The sequence below is a fragment of the Astatotilapia calliptera genome, chromosome 23 (genome assembly GCF_964374335.1).
Source record: "Astatotilapia calliptera chromosome 23, fAstCal68.1, whole genome shotgun sequence".
Classification (NCBI taxonomy): Eukaryota; Metazoa; Chordata; class Actinopteri; order Cichliformes; family Cichlidae; genus Astatotilapia; species Astatotilapia calliptera.
In genome coordinates this window covers 14520741-14540993 of record NC_137443.1, presented here as the reverse complement: position 1 = coordinate 14540993, position 20253 = coordinate 14520741, and the positions used below count along the sequence as shown (strand labels likewise).

Genomic DNA, 20253 nt, shown 5'->3' with positions numbered 1-20253 from the left:
CTGTTTCTCTTTATTCTTTATACTTTATTCTAGTTGCTCCATGATTCTTCGCCGTGGAACTACTTCCACAGTTTTTATCCGATTTTCGCCATTCAAACTTTAAAAAAATTTCTGCTCTTTCTGCTAATGCCGAAATATGACTTTTGGTACTCATTACTTCTATACTTTTTGAGATATTGAATTTTTCATGCAATTTTTTTGCCCATTGACATGAATGGACCACATCATCAGTGTGGTCACTGATTTTGCTTGCCAGGTTGAGCTGTGTTTTAGCTCAGTGAGATGAGCAGCCGTTCTCAGAGCAGGAGGCCTGGGTTCAAATCCTGCTTATGGCAACAATTTTTTCAGTTCACAGTTAAACTTTTTTTTTAACCGTTTTCAATACAAATTTCAGCTTCTCACCCCTTTTCAGTAGAATTTTCTGTTTTTTCACCCCATTTCAGCTCCCAGCTTTTTCAGCAGAAACCTCTTTTCAGCACAAGTTCTGCTGATTAACCAGCTTGTGGCAAACTTTCCTTTCAGGAGATAGTTTAACTTTTTCACATCTTTTCAGTGCAAATTTAGGCTTCTTCACTGCTTTTTAGCAGAATTTTTGGCTTTCACCGCTTTTCAGCAAAAATTCCAGATTCTTTAGCTGTTTTCGGCACAAACTTCAGCTTCTTCAGCTCTTTTCAGCAGATTGTTCTCCTCCTTCTGCTGTTTTCAGATTCCATTGCAAGGCATTCACACAATTTTTTCTAGTGCTGTCTTATCTCCACAAATTGTTGCCTTAGCTTTCCACCTAGTCTAGTGCCACCCCTCTAACACCATACCTTTCCACTTTATTCATTAAAGCCTGGTGATCAGTTGTGTCAAAATCTTCCTTTAAGCTGATAAAAGCTCCAGCTGCATACTTTCTTTGATTGATACAATTTTAGTTAATGCAATGGATCTTGATCTGTAATATTTTGTGCTTAGTTATAAATGTATTCAGTCTGTCAATGAAAAGAGTTTATTTCAGTATTTTAGATATTTGTATGAGTAGAGAATTTGTGGCGTCTGTCTCTGGATTTATACAAAGGGCTAACTGCTCTCACTAATATCATAAAGAGTTGAAAAAACAAACCAAATGTTTAGAGGTCTTAGTTCACAGGGTTACCCAAAAATAAACTGGCATCATAATTTGAAAGTTTGGTCATGTTTAATATCTGTTACACACAGTTAATTTTTATGTTTTATTGTTTTCAATTTATGCTCATTTTTTTAAAATAATATCACGTATAAAGAAACAGCACAAACTGTATCTTCAAACAAATCCGAGGCTTCAGATCTACCAGACTAATTTCATCACACATGACGGGCACTGTGATGAGGCCCAGGGCTTCTTGCAGATAATGAACACAGATCAAAAGACAGTGTGGAACATGGGAAAGTCATCCAGTTCAGATTGCATTCTTTGTCTTTCTATTAGCAGATCATTTTTATCTTTCCATTTAATGTTTTGCATCAAATAAAATGTTGTTTTAAATGAACAAAAATCAGAAAAACATCATCAAAACTTCTCTCCAAAAAGAAGCAAGGATGAATGACGGCCTCTTGTTGAGACATTAAGCAGATACAGTTATGTCTACGACTATTTATACAGTGACACCGTTTTTGTCAATCTGGTTTTATACATAGTCTCTCATTTTCAGAGACTCAGAAGTATTTGGACAAATAGCGTAATTTTAAATAATGATGTGACCCCAGCAAACACTCAAGACACTCAGCATGCTTGTGACCGTGTGTTTATTTACAAAATGTGCATCTCTGCGTCCCTCAGTCCCTTTATCCTTTCCCTCAAAGAGATGCTGCTGTAGCAAATCCCTCTATCCCTTCAGTACTATTCAGACTTCCAGCTGTCTTCACCTGTCCTTCCTTCCTCCAGGTCCCGACGTCACTGAAATAGGGACAGTGTAATTACGGAATTGCTTCCAGCTGCCCTGCCAGGCTCCCTGGCACTGCCCCTTGAGCCCACTGGACCACCCAACCTCTGCAGTGGAGCCGCGAACCACACCTCCGCCACAAATACTTTCTAATAATTGTGGTCAACTACTCTCTGAAGTCTACAACATTTCCAGATGCCATGGTGATCATCTTGACCTGGCTTGTATAAACAAAATAGCTTCATTTGCATTCAGGTTTTCAATTATGAATTTGAAATTCAGGGAAACTGATAATTATGGCCAGGACTGTAGCTGGTTATATGCAAAGGTCATAGTGGTTCAGCTGTCAGTTGTCATCGCTCCAATGAAAAGCACCAGTTCTCTTTGGGCACTGTCTGCTTTAAAATACTAAAAATACTAAAGTCCTGCAATAAAACACAACATATAATAGCAGAAAATTTATCTTAGATAAAAATTAATTATTTTAAACATGAAAAGTGTCTTATGTTATTTGAATGTCTGTGTTTGTTAAGACTTGAAATACCAGGTGATAGATACACATTTTCATATTACGAAAATAATTTGCACATTACATTCAAATACAGTTATGTGGAAAAGTTTTCACAGGGCTGTCTGCAGTAAAGTCGTGAATCATTAACCTGCAAAACCACCTTCAGCAGCAACTAATCATTTTCTGTATGTGTTTATCAGTCATATCACTGTTCCTCTTTGAAATGATGCTTCAGGTCGTTCAGGTTAGGTTTGTGGCCATTCGTTTATGGACAGCTCTCTTAAGGTTCTGCCACAGCATTTGACACCCTAATTTTTTTCTTTTTCTGGTCTTCAGAAAAAGGTGTAGCCAAGCTTTATGTTGCAGACAGATCCGTTCTAGAATATTTTAGTGTTGTGATGAACTAGTCTGAATCTAAATGCAAAGATCAGACTCAAAGATCAGCGACGATTGGCAGCTTTACAGAGTTCATTGAATGGTAGTGAGTTATTAACGGGCAACAGGTAAGTGACGGGGAAGAGTAGCTTCACTACAGGGATGCAGAGGAGCTCTGCTGCAGGGCGGAGAGGGTGTTAACTGCAGCCCAGGCGGGAGGAATTGATTATTGCGGAGCTTATGAATATTTCAGACAGTCTTACTTGTTAGGATGGTAAATTGAAGCTTTGGAGGAACACTTTGTCAGCAGGAGAAAAGGGGTGTCAGAGAGGTGGGGGGGGATCAGGTAGGTTGTGAATGGCTAATACCTTTCCTTTGCAAGTAGCAGAGAAAACAAGCAAGAGCAGGCAAAATTTGCCGGAGGTGTCCACAGTCCACAAGTGAGTTGTGTACCAAACAAACAGGGTTCCAGGAATGAGTCTGGACTGAAAAGGGAGATAGAGAAACAGGTTTAACAGGCAAAGAGCACTGAAACAAACTAGTAACAGAAGAGGGCTTCCTATCACTATGTTGGCAAGAGGACTGGGGAACCCTTTAGCTTTAATATAGCCAACAATTGATTTCTATATTCAGAATAGCTATGGGACGGATGGCTCAAACAGGAACTTTCCTCCCAGTCGGGGAGGGGAATCAGCAGGTACACAGAAGAGTTCATGGATGACTCAGTGACTCCGAAGTGCCCGGGTCCTGTGGCTGCAGAACAAGCCCAGATGTCAGCACCACCGTGCTATGAGTTGGTCTGAGGTGTTGATAGGTTGTATTTTGTTTTGGCTTAAATTACATGTCGTGCATTATAGCCAAGTGTCTCCACTGTGATTCTACCTGTCCAAAGGACATCGTTTCAGAAGTCTAACTGACGTCTGTAGCGTCTGACATGTAGCTCTTTGGTTTTCTGCAGTTTCTCTGAGCTGCAGGTGAATTTGCTGAGTCGTCCATTCCTGGGGGGGACTACCAAGTGCCATGAGTGTTTTCCACTTGTAAATGGTCTGACCTGACTGCTCCAGACCAGCAAACTGCCAAAACCTCTGCCTTCATAGAGGTGCTCCCGCTTACTGATGATCAGTTAATCGATTGCATTCGATTAGTAACCCATAGCCTCGCCTTATCCCCATCATTCCTCATTCCAAACAGGATTTCTATTATCAATACTTGTACTTCAGCATAAACATTATTTCTGCGGTGTGTTGGTACACATTTTGGTTTATGAGAAACACACATTCAGTCGAAATGCGTGCATATACATCAGATTTAATTATAGAACCTATCAAAGCATTTTTAAAGCATGATGCAACGTTGTTTGGGATTTTTTGAGAGAGAACAGTAGGGGGAGCGCCTCCACAATAAAAAAAAAAGTCCTCCTCCTTACCTCACATAGTTTTTGTCTTTAAAATGGGCTTACCGGACATTGGACCGCAGTGCAAAGTGCCCATTGTCCTGATGTAATTCAGATCTGAGGTATTTAAAGACTTATAGATCAGACTGGATGGTTAAATAGGATAACACACACACACACACACACACACACATTCACACACAATGTGTTCGGAGAACTGTGTTACTAAATTTGTACCACTTAGAAGTTTACAGTGAAGTCTATTTACATCACCTACGGGTCAGACTTTAGCCCAAACTTAAATAATGGCAGTTTCGCTTTGTGGGTCAAATCAGACCAAACTAATGATATATAACACTTCTTATTATCGACTTTGACTCTTGGCGCAAATCCCCATTTACTTTTTGCAACATTACTCTCGTAAAAGAAATATTCCGACTGGTGAGTTCCTTCTTCTCCATCCGTGAAAGCCATTTAAAGTAGAAGAAAGTATATCTTGGCTCTCCTTCCTACGATCCTTAGCCACATTTGAACCAATGGCAGGACAGACGGCTCTGCTGTAGCCAATGATAAACCGCTGTTGAGTGCGCACTCGTTTGGCTGACGACGACCATGGAGCGGAGTAGTGTCCTCTTCGGCGTTTCAAACTTTTAGCGTTTAGTTTCTTTTCGGGCAGAACGGTAAGTTTAAAACCGCTTTTGAGCAAATTTCCTTTTTTGTTTTCTCGTGTGGCGACTTTTTCGGATCTAATTCTCGGTTAAGATAATTAACTTAGCTTCGGTTCTCGACCGTACACTGGAATCCACTGAGCTGAGTTTCTCATCAAGAAAACAAACCTCACCTTAAACATTCCTCATGCTTTTCCCGAAAGCTTTTCTGGCTTTAAGTGTTGCTGTAAACGCGGTTTACGTCTTGGTGGGACTTTTGGGCCCCGCATGAAGGGCAAAATCGGTGCGCCGTCGGTTCTTTTCGTATGTTAGGCCGTCTTTTGTGCCAACCTGCACTTCTGCTTGAGGTTAAATATAAATGGTTTGGGTCATTATTACTTTAGTCTTCTGTATGAAAGCGTAATGCGGTCCATTTCCTATGAATGAGCTTCAGGTGTGCGTAAACGGCTTCGCAACTTCGCAGTTAAAGGAAGCTGTTTGGACTGTTTTTGTTTTTTTATGCCCAAATAGTTTGTCCTTAGAACAAAGAAAATATTTGATCAGTGGAAGTTTTGTGTTAATATTTGTTGCTTTCTGAATTTGCAGGAGCGTTTCCCTGAGCTGGAATGGGGGAGATAGAGGGTTCATACAGGGTCCTGCAGACCCCTGGCACAAGACTGGGAGCCCAGTTCAATGCTGGGATCAGCACTCTGGAGCCGGGCCAGAGTCTCAGTGGTAACATGGTCAACAGGAGAATAAGCCAAGGCAGAGGAATACAGATCCGTGTGCAGGGGCTGGACGACTCTCAGGAGTTCTTTGATATAGAAGTAGGTTCTACTGTGTGTGGTTCGTGCATCCTCGTTTGTTTACTTAAAATATGTCTCCGGATTGCTCCATCTTACCTTGGAGGCCTTGGTCGCCCTGGTTTGTGTGTGTCTGTGTGTCTTGGTGACAGCTGCCACATGGCTTTGGTGCTGAAATCCCTTCCTCTTTAAGGCTTCTTATTGGGGCAACTTAGTGTAACTCAGCAGGGCGCCTCTTGGTTTCTTGGCTGTGATTTCTGCTCCAGGTCCAAGTGGTAGCAGTTCTCTTTACTGTCCCTAAAGCTTGACTTCCAAAGGAGTAGGTATTAAAAGTTAGGAGTCTGGTCTTTCTGGGTTGTTTTTATAATTCTTTTTTTCGGGGGGGGGATTTACGAAGTCTAAATTTTACAGAAGCATTTGGTTACTCACACAGTCATCACACACAGTGTATAAATCCTAGCCAAATATTCTTGCTTTTGTTTTCTTCTATTCATTGGAATTACTTTAGAGAAGTTGATCCCATTTAAATACTCGCTGTTGAACAAACTTTGAGATCCATGCTGTGACTCTGCTTTGCCATGTCTGCTTGCCAAGTTGCAGCAGGAGTCACCGAGAAGGCCAATAGGAAGCAATAAGGAAGCCACTCTATCAGAGCATGCTTCCTGGCTTTTTATGTGAAGGGGAAAACAAATCGAAGTAGAGTCTGTACAATGATTAAATGCTCAATTCAGTGGCTGGTTGATGGTGAAGTGTAATAAAAAGACCTGGCAGCTGCTAATTGTGTTCGAATAGGTTTGTATATTTATACTTTCCTGTGTGTATCCTAAATCCTTGTGTAGCCACAAGAGTTGCAGTTCAGGAGTACTGCTGAGGCAGACGTTTCATAATCTTATGCACCATATGTTGTCTCAAAGTCTTAAGCTAATAGTGCGTAACGGGCATATGTTAGACTTGCATGGAAGCAGACCTGTGTGCTGTTCAGTCTGAAGAAAATTTAATTGGTCTCAAGAAAATGTGGTTCTCTGAGTTCTGACAGGCTGACTGAGGTCTGAGTTCAGCGCGGCTCCGCACGTGGTGTTGATAGGAGGTGGCAGACCGAAATACATGGCTGCAAAAAGAGAATGACGGCAGTGCTGTTGTCAAGCAGACTGGAGTTTACCAGGAACAAGATGGCCTCTGAGAGGCTCTGTTGTTCACTGCTTAATATTTCTGTTCATTCATTGTGAGGAGTCGTGGGCTGGTGGGTGAATAGTTTTTATCCTTGTGTATTGAATGGCTGCTCAGCTAAACGCATCAGAAATGTGCGCTCAGTTTGTGCCTATCTGTCCAGTCACTTCAAAGAGAACTGATTGAGCCAGCACAACTTTTCCTATGCTTTTAATTATATATTTTTTTTCTCCCTCGTGGAGTCCGTGTGCAAAAATAGATACAAAATTGCAGTGTGGAATGTTTGCCATGGTTGTGGCCTTCAAGTAACTGCCTCCCCTCATTGTGGCGTTTTGGTTGCTCAGCTGCCCAAATATCTTGTGTACAGTCTCCATCACCTGCCATTTACTGCCCCTCTTACTGTACAGTGAAGCAAAAATACACTTCACTCAAAATTACACACAGGAAAGCCACAAGGGATTCATCCATTGTGCAAATTTTCTTGATATAGATGTTCTTGTTTTCTGCTTTGTTTTGTGTGGTTTCTCTGAGTCAGGGGGGATAAATGTATGGGAACATTTTTGGAGTATTTCTGCTTTGCGTTGTGCTTTTAAAATGTAGATGCCGCATAATTTATAGATTTTGACGTCTTTTGATTACAATATTCTGCTGATATATTGGTGCATTCCTAGAATAACAGCTGTCATTCTCCATATTTATTTCTTTACCGTTACATCACATCTTTCATTACGTGTGATAACTCTGAACTGTAAAATCATATTGCGTGCGAAGGTGTTTGTATTTCTGGCCATATAATGTCTTTAGCCTGGACCTAAGACAGTCCAATCAGATCAGTCTTTGATCTGCTGGCCTTCCTCTGCTGCAGTTACCTGACATGGGTCATCATCAGCAGACATTTGCTTGCACGACTCTTGTCCACAGACCCCTCCCACAGCCACCCAGCACAGGAGAAAGCTCAGCCTTGTGGTTTCTGGACAGGGAGGCTGGGCCAGCGGGGCAGGGGAAACACAGGCCTCTTTTATCCAGCACAGCCAGCCCCTTTGCTGGCCTTAACTTCCAGCTTAAAACTTGCAAAAAAAAAAAGGGCAGAGAGTGGGTTGCGGAACCTAGCTGTGTGAAAATGCGTTTATAGTCAGGGTGCTGGTGGGAGGGAATCCAGGCAGGCTTTGCTTTAGTGTTAGCAAACAAGCACATAAATAGCAAGGTTGACAACCAAGAGGGGCAGTTCAGAGGGAGCAGTCATGGCTAGTACAAAGTTTGAGCCGAGGTGGTGGGGGAAGGGGACACGGTCAGGAGTGAAGCCCTGTCGAAAGTTGGGCCGAGGAATTCCAAACCCCCCTGGCCTGTCCCTGAAATCACATTTGGACTAACTAGATAACTCAAACAGTGTAATTCAACCGTGATGTGTGCTTTAAAGTCCTGTTTCATCTGTGAGCCGTTCTTGCAACGATGCAGTCGGTGTGAAATGCAACAAAGTGTTTAATTATCCTTTAAAATGGATGATTTACACTAAAGTTAACAATACACAATTTTCCTCTGGCCCAGAGTGTTATTTATTCAGATTGTCATTTCTTTAGAGACATTTTTACATGGATTTTTAATGAATAATTGTTTTGTGTGTTGAACAATTTAGATGAATAAATGGCACTACAATCCAGAGGGGTAAAAAAAAAACTTATTTAAATTGTGTGGAAGTTTCTGGCATTAACAAGAGATTGCAAGATCGAGACACATGGCACTCTTGTAGAGGAAAAACTGTTCAAAACCTTATTTTGGGAGCAGAAAAAGCAAAGATTTTTAAGAGTTTTTTTTCCCCCATCTGATCTCACTAATGATTCTATGCATGCAGTTTTTATGTTGCGTGATGATTGAAATTAAAGTCAATTTAGATAATGGTTTGAAATGGATAGCTAAATAAGTTCCTGGAAGTGTTGTACGATGGTTGTCCAGTGGAAAGACTTTCTTCCAAAGGGAATTTGGATAAAGTAATGTCAGAGTGGTGTATCTCAGTTTGTTATCTGTGGCGTCGGTTACGCGGACATGCTCACAAAAGCAGTAATCTTGTTCTTCATACCAAACACAGGCTGAGAAGCATTCGGCTCTCATCCCCACAAAGCACTCACGCTACCCCACTGTGTACTGAAGTGGCTAAACTATCTAATGGCTGTGCCTTGAAGGACTTCTTGTTAAATACCTCAAACAACTCCTCTCTGCTCATACTGTTATGGTAATCTTTCCTGCTGCAGGGAGTAATTTACCACCACCTAAAGAGGATCCACCTACTGAATTTTTTTCTTCTCCTTTTTCTCCCCTCATGTTTTAAATGCCAAGCAGAGGCTGTAAATTCTGGGTTATACAGGTGACTTGAGCAGAAGGCACTCTGTAAAACATCTGATCCCGATTACCACCTTCCACAGTTGATTTGCCAACAAACAACATGACTGCCAGCTGTCCACGGGCGTGTCCTAAAGCCAGGCAGCGAGAAGAAGGGAAATTGCCATTCAGTTATAAAATCCATCGAAGAACCTGTTTAACGTCAAAATGTATACCACCGTGAAAAATGACAGTGTACCTCCCACTGTGGCAAATGCAAGCCCCAACACACCCCTGCTGTCAGTGGGAGGTTCTGCTAGAGCCCTCTGCCTTTCACCGTGATCTTTAAACAGTGTTTAACCTGTCATGCAAGGTACAACAAATCCCTGCATTTTTGAATTGCACCTGTATTTTTTTTCCATTTCCCCCCTTGAAATTCTCTGTGCATGAGGAAGGCAGTCCTCTCCTATAGCAGGCTGTTTTTTAAGCTTTTACTTGTACTCACCCCTGCTCCCAGCGCACATACACACAAACAAGGGGAGATTTGTCTTCCAGAGAAACATCTGTTTGCCATAATCCCCCGCTGCTTTTGGAGCTTGATTGGGTGACCCATTGACCTGCCTTAATGTTGGTGTGGAGATGAGACTGTGGTCCACACCACAAGTAGGGTGTGAACAAACTCTGCATGATCTCGCTGTCACATCACAGATGTGACTTTACTTAAGATGCCAGGAGGGCTTCTGCGGTGCCGCCCATTGGTTTATGATACATTAGTGGCAAAGAAGAACTGATAAATTACATTTAAAGGTGGAGTTAAACAGCAAAGTAAATTTGGATTATTTTTAATCAGTTTGGCCAATTTTGGTAGTAGATTTTCATGCTTTCAAAAGATATTTATATCTAGAAACGGGGCTGGATATGCCCATGCCATTTAGTTTCAACTCAGTTTTCTGTGTCAGAGGCCTTCACGGGTCGGTACAATTGTTTTCTTATCTATGACTCTGAGAACTCAAATAGTGTTTCTTTTAAAGGCTTTCATATGACTCAGGTGTGCAAAAGCTCCACCACCATGATACTGATGTCACAGTGTTGCAATGTTCAACTGTCAGGAAAAATAAGCCAGCACTGATAAAGGAGCTGATAAGCTCGGAGGCAAACAATTCAAATGGATTGGACAGTTTGGAACCAGTTTAGATTCCAGGCCCTTCCAAAAGAATGAGTCATGTGATTCAACAGCTAAAATATGGATTTATTGGCAACCGCGACTAAAAGTCAATTTCATTTTTAAGCCGTTTAACTCTGATGTCTGTGTAGTGTAAAACTTCATTCGTACTGTGGTTGCTTCTTGGAGTTGTCTGAACTTGAAGACTGCTTTTGTACCAAAATGTTTGCTTTTGGTACATTATTGGCCAATTTATATTTGTAGTTTATAAACTTTTAAATTCAGGCATTTTTCATAACATCTACTTTTATCTTTCTTTTTTTTTGTTGTTCCACTGTAAAATACTTCAGCTGTACTTAAACTGCTGCAGGGTTGCCAACATTTAAGTGTGTGCCCACAAAGTAAACAGTGACTTCACAGAGAGATAAGCCAAATTGGACAGCATAAGAGGAAGTTGGTTGAGGGGAAAATATTATCTGCGGGCTACATGGAATTTCACTGCAGTGATGCTGGAAAGAACTTTCTTAGGGGGGAATGATGTGCAGTAGCTGTACCCTTTCCTCTTTGCTAGCTGCCTGGCTTCACCTGGCAGCTAGCAAAGAGGCTAGCTGGGTCAATGAGAAAATGCTATCCCTCCCTGTCTGACTGTAAAAGATAATGCTACATGTCAAAGTTTGATCTTACTGTGCTCTTAAAACACACGTTCACAATTCCAGCAGAGGGTTAATGAGTAACACAATGACAAAGTGCCAAGAAAAAGAAGATGGCATTAAATAGTTTGCTCATGGCTACTGCATTGAGAACATAATCCTCAGCAGGTCAAACCTGCCAACTGCTTCTGGGTTTCTTGTCGAACTAGCGGCCTCAGTTCTGTTTGATTAAACCTAAACATTAATCGTGTGGTGATTAGGCTGATTGTAGCTGTTTGACAGTGTGGTTTCAAACTTTGTTTGCTGGTTAGACTGAATTTCCCCCGACTTGTAACGGGATGAGGTGTACATGGTAAACCTCAAGAACACTGAGAAGAAATGAGGATTAGTGTATGGAAACATTGTCTAACCACAGGGAAGATTTGGTTTTGCTCTAATAACTTTGTTAATGAAGCACTCACTGAATGAGTCAAATTGACAAAATACCTCAAAGCGTTCCTTACATTTGGCTCCCGAGTCATTGCGCAAAAAATCTCGCTGACGTTGTCTGGATCGTATGTTTGGCCTGCACTCAAAGGCAGCCCAGACAAAGTATTTTAACACACCATTTTTTGTTCTCCGTTTGAGGTCAGCTGGAATCAGATACCTTGAATGTGGGGAAAAAGGGGGAATTTTACAAGAGATTCCTAAATTTATGGATGTTGTGTCAGTAGGTTTCACCTGCAATTTATAGATTTTCTGAATGCAGAACATGTGATTGTATCAAAGTAATGAAAAGACCGACTACAGTAAATCTCCTGGCATGCTTTGAGTTGTAATCCTTTACTTTAGCCAATGCAAAGCAGTACTTTTTATAAGGCTTTTAAAAATACTATTTTACATTACAACCAGATGTTTCAGGCTATAATTTTCTCAAAAAATCGCAAGCTAGGATTCCAAACCTCAAGTGCAGTGTGTTCTTCATACATAGTAATTAGTTCTTCATTTAGTGAAAGCAAACCCCAGAGCATTGAGATGGTAAACTTGTGCAGAATTCCCGCATGCACACTTCTCAGGCCCAGATAAACGGCGAAATACAGTAAGTTCAGACACTCATCCAAGTCGAGAAAAAGTATTTAAATCGACAGATGGAACATACGCAACCATAAAACACACAATGGAGTGGATCATTTACAGCTGCGAATATTTTCTGCACCACACAGGCAGACGGCATTTATTCAGCGCTCGCTTTGAACACAAGCGTGTCCTCGTTCTCTTCGGGCTTAGTTGAAATTAGTTTTTGATGATGCTCTCCATCTGTGGAATCTTTGTGAATATTTTGTCTTTTAAAGCAATGCACTTTCGCTTCTCATAAGATCTATTGTCACAGAACTTCTGAAATCTTTGTGTTGACATAGTGATGAAATTCTTCTGCTTTTCTTCTTTTTCTTTCAGCCAAAGGCTCTTGGACAGATCCTTCTCTCTGAGGTTTTCCACAGAGGCAACCTCATAGAGAGTGATTACTTTGGCCTCGAGTTTCAGAACATGCAGATGAACTGGGTACGTACATCTCCATTTCCTGTTTGAAGCGGACACATTGGACATGGAGGAGCTGACTTGTGCACTGATTGGTTGAGGCAAACTTTTTAAAATGCTTGATGACAACAGGATGGGCATTCGGGGAACAACATGGACTTATAAGTCATTAGTTGCTCTTCTTCAGCAATGCAAACAGTGAGGTAGTGTTTTCTCTGGACTTGAGTAGTATATTACTTTGGAATATTTTTAACTTGTCTGGCAGCAGTGCTCATATACACATGTCAGACTTTCCATTGTTTTACTCTTCCAGAAACATAAGTGGAATTCAAGACCACCTAGCAGTTTTTGTAAAGCAGCAGAGAGGAGTTATGGAGCCCACTATATATCTTCTTCAAAGAGAATGAGGCCAGTGTTGTTTAATAAGACGCACCGGCCTCTTTGCTCATGTACGCTCAGCTTTCCGAGGACTGAAAACTATACAGTGTTTAAATATACACTACGTTTGCTGCTCTGCAGTCTGGTTTTTAAAGGAGCTTCTTCCATTAACAAACTAAATCTTTTACGCATAGTGAATTTTTACTGAGCGTATGAAGGAAGCTTGGCTGCAGCTGATGTCATGAACTATCGGTGACCCAGCAGGGCACACACTGAGATTCTTTTGGGAGTAGCTGCTGTGTCCTCATCAGTTATTTCATCGTTCAGGAAGCTCTTACTCAGAAGAATAATAATATATTGAGAGTTTAACAAATAATTGGAAAATGTTTTCATGATTAATCATCCGAGTCATGAATCATTCGCTTTGTTAAAGCTTCCCAGCTGTGAGGACTGAATTCGGTACTCATAAAACCAAAAACTAATTTGAATTGGGCTAATCTGTCCCACGGGGTCACCCCCTGTGTGCACCTCTGCTGTTTCTATATCACTCCAGAGGTCCTGTTCAGTCTCGTTGATCTTGAGGCTCTGTGTTGCTCACCTGATCTCCTCTACATCCATTAAACTTGCATTTAATGGCTGTAATGGAAATGTGTGGAAGTCAATGAGAGGCACTTCATGTGAATAGCATTGGTTTGATTGTTTTACTTCTGCTTATATAGAATCTTCTCCACCAGATGCCAAAGGGTGTTAAAGCAGAGCTAAACAAGTCCTGTGACTTATGGGGAGAGGGTTAATAGCGTCAATCTTCCTCATGCACTGCAGACTCTTCCACGAACATCTTGTGGACTGCAGTTTGATCACCAGCGATGATCCTGGGCATGAAAGTAGAGTTGTTGTTGTTTGCTGTCTGCACAACATTTGAGAACTTGGATGAAATCCAAAATGTACAACTTTTCAAACAGGAGTGACTTCAGAAAGGTAGCAGAACCTGAAAAGGTCTCCAGGTGAACAAGGTGACTTTGAAGGGAAAATGGTCAAAGTGGCGTTCAGGTATTGTTTAAGGAGTAGTCTCCCCCAAATTTCATGATGGCACTACATATCTGAAGTTTCTAAATCCTGCTTGGTTTGGCAGATTTTTACACTGGATGGCCTTCCTCAAGCAACAATAAGGGGTTTATGTCTCCTCTCAAAATCAATCTGGGCATATTTTGCTTGTTAGACAAATGTGTAAACCACTGCACCATGGGATTTTAAATGACGTACCAAAAAAAGCTGTGAAAACAGTCCAAAATCCTCAGATATTCAGTGCTGCAGAGTAAGATGAGAATAAGCCTCAAATTGGCACATTTGAAAAGCTCGTGTGTTTGAAGGGTTTGCTTATTACATGTTTGGTAAATCAATACTTGGAATACTTGCATTCTACTCATTTCGTTGGGTTTCCCATAGATATGGTTTCAGTACTTTGCCTCTGATTATTTCTACACATGCATTTGTACACTTCCAGAACCAATCAGCGAGTCTGCTGATGTAATCCTGCCCACGTATCGAGCGACACACCCATCACTGATTGCGTAGTGGTTGTGTAGTTGGCTTGACGCTAACTTTAATGTTGTCCTTATAGTTGATGTCCCCAATGTTTTCTAAATTTCAGTGACATTCCTCGACCAGCCCATTGCTACTAGTCAGTCTTTGTGGGTAGTTTTTATTTTTTAAAGTTAAAGTGTAGCTATGGGATATCCAGGTCAAATGCAGGTTTTTATTTATGTATTTATTTGTTTTTAAACTTAAAACAACATCAGATGATAGCTGATGGTTTCAGGAATGTTTTGGCAAATGTAATCCCTCTTTTATGCTCTACACTGACCATTTACCAAAGCCTGCTCAAGTGTGGTTAGCCAGTAGAATTGGAGTAGAAGCAGAAACCAGAAAGCTTTTTTTCATTTTTAATAGAAATTTATATACAAACTGGCACATGTGTGACTAGGAATTGAGTAGAATTCAGGCAGCAATCAGCTGATACCAATTTCTCAGTATGTCTGTCTGGATCGAGCGCATTCCTCCCTCAATCAGCCCCAGATGTACGGCTTGAGCAGCCTCCTACACTGAAGCCAGTGTTTTGCCAACAGCATTGTGACATCTCTCTTCTGTTTCAAATGGGGCTGAAGCAGCAAACAGTCGCTGTGTTACAAGGGAGTCACTGAAGTTATCCTGCCACCACCTGTCAAAGTTATAGTTCACATTATGTTCTATTATTTTTATTTATTTTTTTCTCTTTAGGTTTGGCTGGAACCCACAAAACCCATTTCAAAACAAGTCAGAAGTAAGTGAGGCTGATTCTTAGCTCTGAATCCACCTAATAAAGTGTTTTGGGCATTGATAATCTGCTTGTGCGTTTACAGGACCAGCAAATACGCTTTTTAGACTGTCAGTGAAATTCTTTCCCCCCGATCCGGGTCAGCTGCAGGAGGAGTACACCCGGTCAGTGACTGTAATTTCCTTTTGAATATCACTTTTATCTCTACCTGTATGAGGAGCTGGAGGAACATGGTTTCTGTTTTTCTTCCCCCTTTTTTTTTCTTTTTTTTTTTTTAAATAGAAGCTCTGTTATGCTTTGTCTTCTTTAAAATTACTTTTTCTGCAGTTAAAAACTTTGTGATCGTTGTTTTTCCAAGAGTTATTTGTTTAAATGGCACTTAAGGTTCCTAAAGATGCTTAATCCATGATGAGCTTAGTTTGTGCTTATTTACTTCTCATGAACATAAATAGATGGACACTTAGCTTATGACTGTGTGTGTGTGTGTGTGTGTGTGTGTGTGTGTGTGTGTGTGTGTGTGTGTGCACATGCTTTTTTCCCCCCTCTCCTTTAGGTATTTATTCTCCCTGCAAATGAAAAGGGATCTGATGGAGGGCAGGTTGATCTGCACAGAAAATACTGGTGCCCTGCTGGCCTCTCACCTTGTCCAATGTAAGTTCTTTCTGTTTTTGTTAAAGCCGACAGTGTTATCAGACTAAATTAAATTATGCAGTAGTAAGAGCACTTGTAAAATCTCTAGTAACTGGTTTGCTCGATTTGTTTCAGAACATAATCCTGTTCACAGAAACCACAGATCTTAAAAGGTTCTTTTCAGTATTTTCTTATACTCTGTAAAAAAAAAAAAAAAAAATCATCCCAGGGTTCAGTGTGTTATACCTCCTCTTAAAGGTTTTTAAAAATGGTAAAATGGTATTAAGAGACCAGATGAGAAAGCGCAAATGTCTAGATTCAAAAAGCAATTCTTATGGTAATTTGCAGCAAATTGTGTAGGGAATCATTTGTGAGCTATAATCTAAAGTAACAGCAAATCTACAGGTCAGAAAAGAATAGAAACGATCTGTTAAAACCTGAAATGAGCGTAGTCTCGCTTCGTTTTCTCTCCATAAATCACAGCGGAGATCGGCGACTACGATGACACAGCAGACAGGGAATACCTGAGGATAAACAAGCTGTTACCTTACCAAGAGAAAGTACAAGAACGGATCATGGAGCTCCATCGCAGGCACCTGTAAGTTTTGTCTAAGTGAAATCTTTCTCCCTCTTTTCCAAATTGCTCTAACCGTCTGACTCCTGTAGTTCGGTTTATGGCTGCTTTCCTTTCTCGCATTCCTCGCGCACTCAGAATACTTGAATCTGACCTGTAAACGTAAACAGGGATGCGAGCCTTGTTCCTGATGTCATTACCAAAATTAAAGTCAGCCAGACTTTCAGCTTCTTCAGACGGTCATGTAGCGACTTTCACGGTAGACCAGCCGCCTGCAGATTGTTCTGATGCAGCTGCTGACTGTGCACTTCTGAGAATAAATGCAGTTCATTATTTTCTCCAGATGACCACATGTTGAGGCGATTTGAAACAAGTTAACTGTGACATCGAAGTCGCTTCCAGGCATTGCCATCATATTGTGGGTTTGTTAGATTGGCCTGCAGTGAGGATGCAGGGGAAATGCAAACGATCACTGTGATACCATGATTGGTATGGATGATAAGAAGCTGAATTTTCATACTGGTAGATGAAAAATAGCACGGGTTTATTTCACTGGCAGATGAGATGCAAGCTTCAAATTAAACAAATGATTTTAGCTTTTCCTCTTAAAAGTGCACACGCACAGCACGTACTGTAGTACTGGCTCATTTATTTAGACCTTTTCTTCTTGTGGAGCTTTGCATGAGTCACAGCAAAAAGGTTTTGTTTCTTTTATCTTGTACTGGGTTACCCTACAGTCGATCGTCTATCTGAAACGAACCATTTTAGCTCCTTTCCCCCTGCTTCAACCCAGCAGTCGGTGATCATAGCTCACCGCTGGCGACACATGTTGTCGTTATCAGCGTGTACGTGTTCTAATATTGAAACATGCTGAGAAGTATGCTTTGTGCAAGCCTGTTATCGCACAATTTTTCCAGCAGATGGACTCTGGCTGTGTTTTTATAATGCGCTCTGTGCTGTCTGCAGCACATGTTGCAGAATCCGCATCAAGGCTGTGTGACTGTTTGTGAAACGCATTTCTGCAAAGTAAACAAAACCAAAGCAGTGAGCCCCAAAAATCCAGATGCATCTTGTATGGAATGTACCATTGGCCTATATAAGACATGGGATGCATAGCCTTGTTGGTTTGACAGGCAGGGGTTATACTCAGCTGCAAACAGACAGCTGCAGTCACCACAGGCAAGCAGTCATTATGTTGTATTGTCTCTTTCCAAGTCTGCCTAAAGACGGAGCGTGCAGACGGAGCCTTGCGCTCTCTGCTTGATGACTACATTTACGTCACTCAGATCGAAGTGGTCCCTCGCTGATGTGGAAACTGTAACACCCGCATCAGCCTGTTAAGTGTTGCTTCTTTCAGACATCTGAGTTTCTGCATTACTGTGTCTCCCTGGTTTTATTCAGACATGCATAAACCATTCTGAAAAGAGTCACTGTGAGTGTTCAGCATTTGACTAAACACTCCAGCATGTTGAGTATAAAGTTTCTTGGTTATTTTGTCCCGTTCTCTAAATGGGTTCCAGCTATTTGGGCATAAAAATGTGTTTAAATGTCACTTCCTAAGCTTTACATAAAACCATCCCATGTGATTACTCATGTTTGGCTGTCTGTAGCCATTCTTCCACTGCACTGTAGCCCTGCACTTTTCTACAAAACATCTGGTAGAGGAGCATGTTTGAGGCTTCACTGCTACGTTTGGGAATCATGTTGTCCCTGCTGCATGCGTTACCCAGACAGCCCCACAGAGTATTTCCAGCAGTGCAAACTCCTCTCAAGCATGCCAGTTCCTGCTGTGTGCCACTAGTAAATGTGGGGAGGAGAAAAAAGAAACACATATTCACCCGAAATAGCTTAAAATTCATGTGTGAAAACAATTTGTTAGTGTGACCGCCCTCAACCAGCCTTGTACGATTATAAAGAAATAAGGCCCTTATGTAGGAAGATGCTGGAGACTTATTCAACATGTTTATTTGTTCAGGTGTTTGTTTCTGGATGAGCTTGAATAAATAGTCATTTCCTGAAAACTGATCTTGAAACTTTAGCACCCAGGCGCAGTGCACTTTTTTTCTTTTTCTTTTAATGATGTTTAACACGGTTTACTGTAATGAGGTCAATGAAGTGTGACTATTGAGTGTTCTTGCTAAACAAACCACAGTGAGGGTTTTTCCCAGTTTTCAGCGTGTTACAAAACCTCTCACTCCACTTTTCCCATCATTGGCTCCCATGCTAAAGCAGTGCTATCCTGTGGCCAATGGGGACTCTTTTCAACCCAGTGTGTTAGGCAGCTCTAAAGACTTTTGCTAATCTTCCCTTGGTTGCCAGCGTGGAAGCACAAGCAACGAGCTCCCTGGCCTAATCCTTTGCTCTGGCCGGTCTATTAGCCATAAGGCCAGTAGGGCAGGGGAGGGCCCTAAGGAGATTTAACTGCTTAACAGATGAACAAAATTAGAAGACTGTGATGATTGGATGGATATGTCTTTCTAACATGCTGTTTGGTTGTAATCACACCATTTTTAGATAACTAAAATCCTCGAAATTATAAGGGATTTAAGGTCGCGCTGCTCGCTCTAAAGTTCATGCTGTCGTGCTCGGTTTCAATTTTATGTGGTAACTTTATTTTTTATTCTTTAACTGTACGTATTTATAGTGTAGTGTTAAACCGAACACTTTGAATGCTGTAGATGATTATTGCCCAACTTGATGAGAAATAATTTAATAAATTAATGGGGTAGACAGTTAATTTGATTAAGGGAAGATGTGAATCACAAGACCGTAAGGTGACATGTTGGTGTGTTTATACAAGTGATCTAGAGCAACTCAAAGCTGCTAAATTACAAACACTACATGAGATACTACAAAATGATTTATTTTTTTTAATCATTTCACTACACGGATGGGAAGATTTTTAAAAAGCAGCGTTTTAAGCCCTCTGGCACTAGGCTTTTTATTTTAAACACCCAAGTTTAATCGGTAACAGCCAGAAAGCTAAAAATGGTGTTCCCAAGGACTGAAACTACGTGGGAACACTGTTAACACAAAACAACTTCACATTCATATCAGTAAATTTGACATTTACAGTATAACTTCCGCCTGATCAAAATTGTACATTTGGATTGAATGACAGCGTCACGGCTGAGTCGGTGACTGTGATTCTATTGACAATGTGCTGAAATTATTATTATTATTTTTTTTTTTTTTTTTTAGCTCATCTCCCAATTTTGTTGCAACAAATGCGATTGAGCTGCTTGGCTGTAATCTGTAGTGTAAGCACTGACTGTGATTAACAGAGGCATTGTCTTTGTGCTAAACAAGCCATAATGGGGTGTAATTGGCATCTAGCTTGTTCAGTGCTAATGCAATTATTTGGGAGGTCTCAGTTCCTTCACTGAAACACATCAGTAATTTTTATTTACTGAATTTGGCAGGAAACAAATCTGTGACGGGCCCTACTCTACATTAGGCCCATCATAGTATCTTTCTCCTGTTTGTTAAATCTGCTGTGTATAAAGCCAGCACGTTACACAGAACGTAGAGCCAAAAAAAGGGTTTGTTTATGTGCACATAAATCTGAACCTGTCAGTGGACCACTGAGAGGAACCCTTCCACCTGTGCACTGTAAGAACAGCACGTAGAGGACCTGCTGTTACAGTGAGTATTAATAACTTCTGTTATGTTGTTGATACCAGGGGGCAGACTCCTGCTGAATCAGACTTCCAGATCCTAGAGATCGCCCGTAAACTGGAAATGTACGGCGTCCGCTTCCACCCAGCAGCTGATCGCGAAGGCACCAAGATCAACCTCTCTGTCGCTCACATGGGCCTGCAGGTTTTTCAGGTGACTGCTGCTCTAAATCCAAATGTCTTCCTTGTGCATATATCCTAACAGTGTTACTGATGATTGTGTCTGTCTTTTATTCCACC

At 41.1% G+C, this 20253-nt stretch overlaps 1 protein-coding gene across 3 annotated transcripts in view; it reads left to right on the top strand.

Annotated features, from left to right (window-relative positions):
• Positions 1-4704: 4704 nt before the first annotated feature.
• The window catches only part of farp2 (FERM, RhoGEF and pleckstrin domain protein 2), a 30413-nt gene continuing 14864 nt past the window's right edge, over positions 4705-20253 (top strand). For all 3 annotated transcript variants that reach the window (XM_026158127.2, XM_026158125.2, XM_026158124.2), the window contains exons 1-8: positions 4705-4863; positions 5437-5657; positions 12360-12464; positions 15096-15138; positions 15218-15296; positions 15686-15783; positions 16246-16360; positions 20020-20167. In XM_026158127.2, the coding sequence (XP_026013912.1) occupies positions 5457-5657; positions 12360-12464; positions 15096-15138; positions 15218-15296; positions 15686-15783; positions 16246-16360; positions 20020-20167 (789 nt within the window). In that variant the 5' untranslated portion in view covers positions 4705-4863; positions 5437-5456. The remainder of the gene's footprint in view (positions 4864-5436; positions 5658-12359; positions 12465-15095; positions 15139-15217; positions 15297-15685; positions 15784-16245; positions 16361-20019; positions 20168-20253) is intronic.